The 1,694-nt window shown below is 42.4% G+C and overlaps 1 protein-coding gene across 1 annotated transcript in view; it reads right to left on the bottom strand.

Annotated features, from left to right (window-relative positions):
• The window catches only part of zyg11 (zyg-11 family member, cell cycle regulator), a gene marked incomplete in the record, with an annotated part of 28,416 nt that overhangs the window by 9,406 nt on the left and 17,316 nt on the right, over window positions 1-1,694 (bottom strand). Inside the window, 1 exon segment of the mRNA XM_014029205.1 lies at window positions 425-601. Within this exon segment, the coding sequence (XP_013884659.1) occupies window positions 425-601 (177 nt within the window).

The following is a 1,694-nucleotide window of genomic DNA, read 5'->3' as shown; positions in this document are numbered from 1 at the left end:
ACTTTAAATTCAGTTTCAATTTAGCAAAATTCATTTTCAAACCAATGAATTCAATTTCAAATTATGAACATACGGATTCAATCTGAGCAATTCGAATCAATTCCTGCTGACACAAGATTTATCCCATACCTGCATCCTTAGTGTTAAACCAACTATCATTCAAAAGGGACTAGATTTTAAGTTTTTTTCTTCATTTTAAATGAACTATATAGTTACATTTTTAACTCCTATTGCTCAAAAACAATGATTGTTTTCATGTTCATGAGGTTCTACTAGTTCTAACAGCTAGAGGAAATTACAAATGCACATCAAGCAAAAGTTTGGAACTTGTGAAGTAAAACTGTCTGGCATTTTCTGACAAGTCTTTGCACCACGCACCCCCTGGTGGTGCTCCTGTGGCAGGTAAGCACAGGGTTAAGAATACCTGTTGGTGGTTGGGGAAAGTCCTCATGGCCTCCAGTAAGAGCTGAGTGACGGTGCTCAACAGTCGAACAGGCATTCCTGTGGCCAGGTCCTGCTTGGTCAGGTTGAACACACAAGCACTGGCTGCCAGCTGGACATTTAGAGTGGCGGGATGGTTCTTCATGCCCCAAACTACCAGCTGAAATGATACAAATTAGAAGAAATGATGTCAACTGGAATTATTGAATAACTTATGAAATGATTGTTTTAGATCAGGCCAGGCCAACCAGTAGATCTTTAGCCTGTTAGCAGTAGCTCACAGAGCAATGGATCACAGAGCTTGTAGAACGCAACATTGTTTAACATTGCAGCCTTAAACACGCTCTTGTAGAACGCAATGTTTGTTTGTTTAACATTGCATTCTTGAACGCGCTCCAGTCTTGCGAGTTTTGGGTGCTGTGAAACAGCACTCCGAACATGGTCTCGCGAGGTTAGGGTCATGTGTTAAACCATGGCAGCGAGGCGGAAAAAAATGATGAACTAAAGACAGCTAACAAGCAAATAAAAACTTATTCTTTTCACCTGGAGTGGGAAGAGGACTCATATGTAATTCGAGCGCTGCCGTGGCTTGTCTAAAAAGATAATGTGGAGCATCATTTCTTTCAAAAGAATGCACAAACGCTACGAGGTGGATTTCCCCTCCTAAGGTAAGGCTGCTATGCTAATGCAGCCCCGTACCTGCCTCAACACAGGTCTTTCAGCGATGACGAAGTTATGAAAGAAGCGTTGCAGATGTGCTTTTAAAAATAAAAGTGAGATTGTGGCTGCTATAAAGACGTGCAGTTGTCCACCAGGATGGATGGATGTGTCCAAATTCGTGTCCGTGGTTCAGTCTGGACTGCTCTGGGTTGAAAATGAGGTTTTTACTCTGCAAAATGACACTGGAATCAAATCCAGAGCAACACTTTGCATGGATGGAGAGTTGTGGAGTCTGGTTTCTCTCACATGAAAATCATCAAGTCCAAGAGCAGATCCACAAAGACCGATGATCATCTGGAGACCTGCCTGCGCCTCTCATCCACCTCAAACTGCCTGCCTATGAGACCCTGGCCTCCTCTCACTGTCAGAAGTCCCACTAAGGTAGCTAGCAGCCTCGCACCGAGGACCTGTCCATGTCATCGTTTACCCAGAATGCTTTGTGTGTAAATAAAATGGCTCCGTCCGTGTTAAAATGTATTTTTAAACTTTTAGCTTAAAAATGTACAAAACTAAACAGCCTACAGTATTTTTAC

This window comes from Austrofundulus limnaeus, unplaced genomic scaffold, assembly GCF_001266775.1.
Source record: "Austrofundulus limnaeus strain Quisiro unplaced genomic scaffold, Austrofundulus_limnaeus-1.0 Scaffold868, whole genome shotgun sequence".
NCBI lineage: Eukaryota > Metazoa > Chordata > Actinopteri > Cyprinodontiformes > Rivulidae > Austrofundulus > Austrofundulus limnaeus.
The sequence above is the reverse complement of the archived record's forward strand: the minus strand, read 5'-3'. Positions and strand labels throughout refer to the sequence as shown.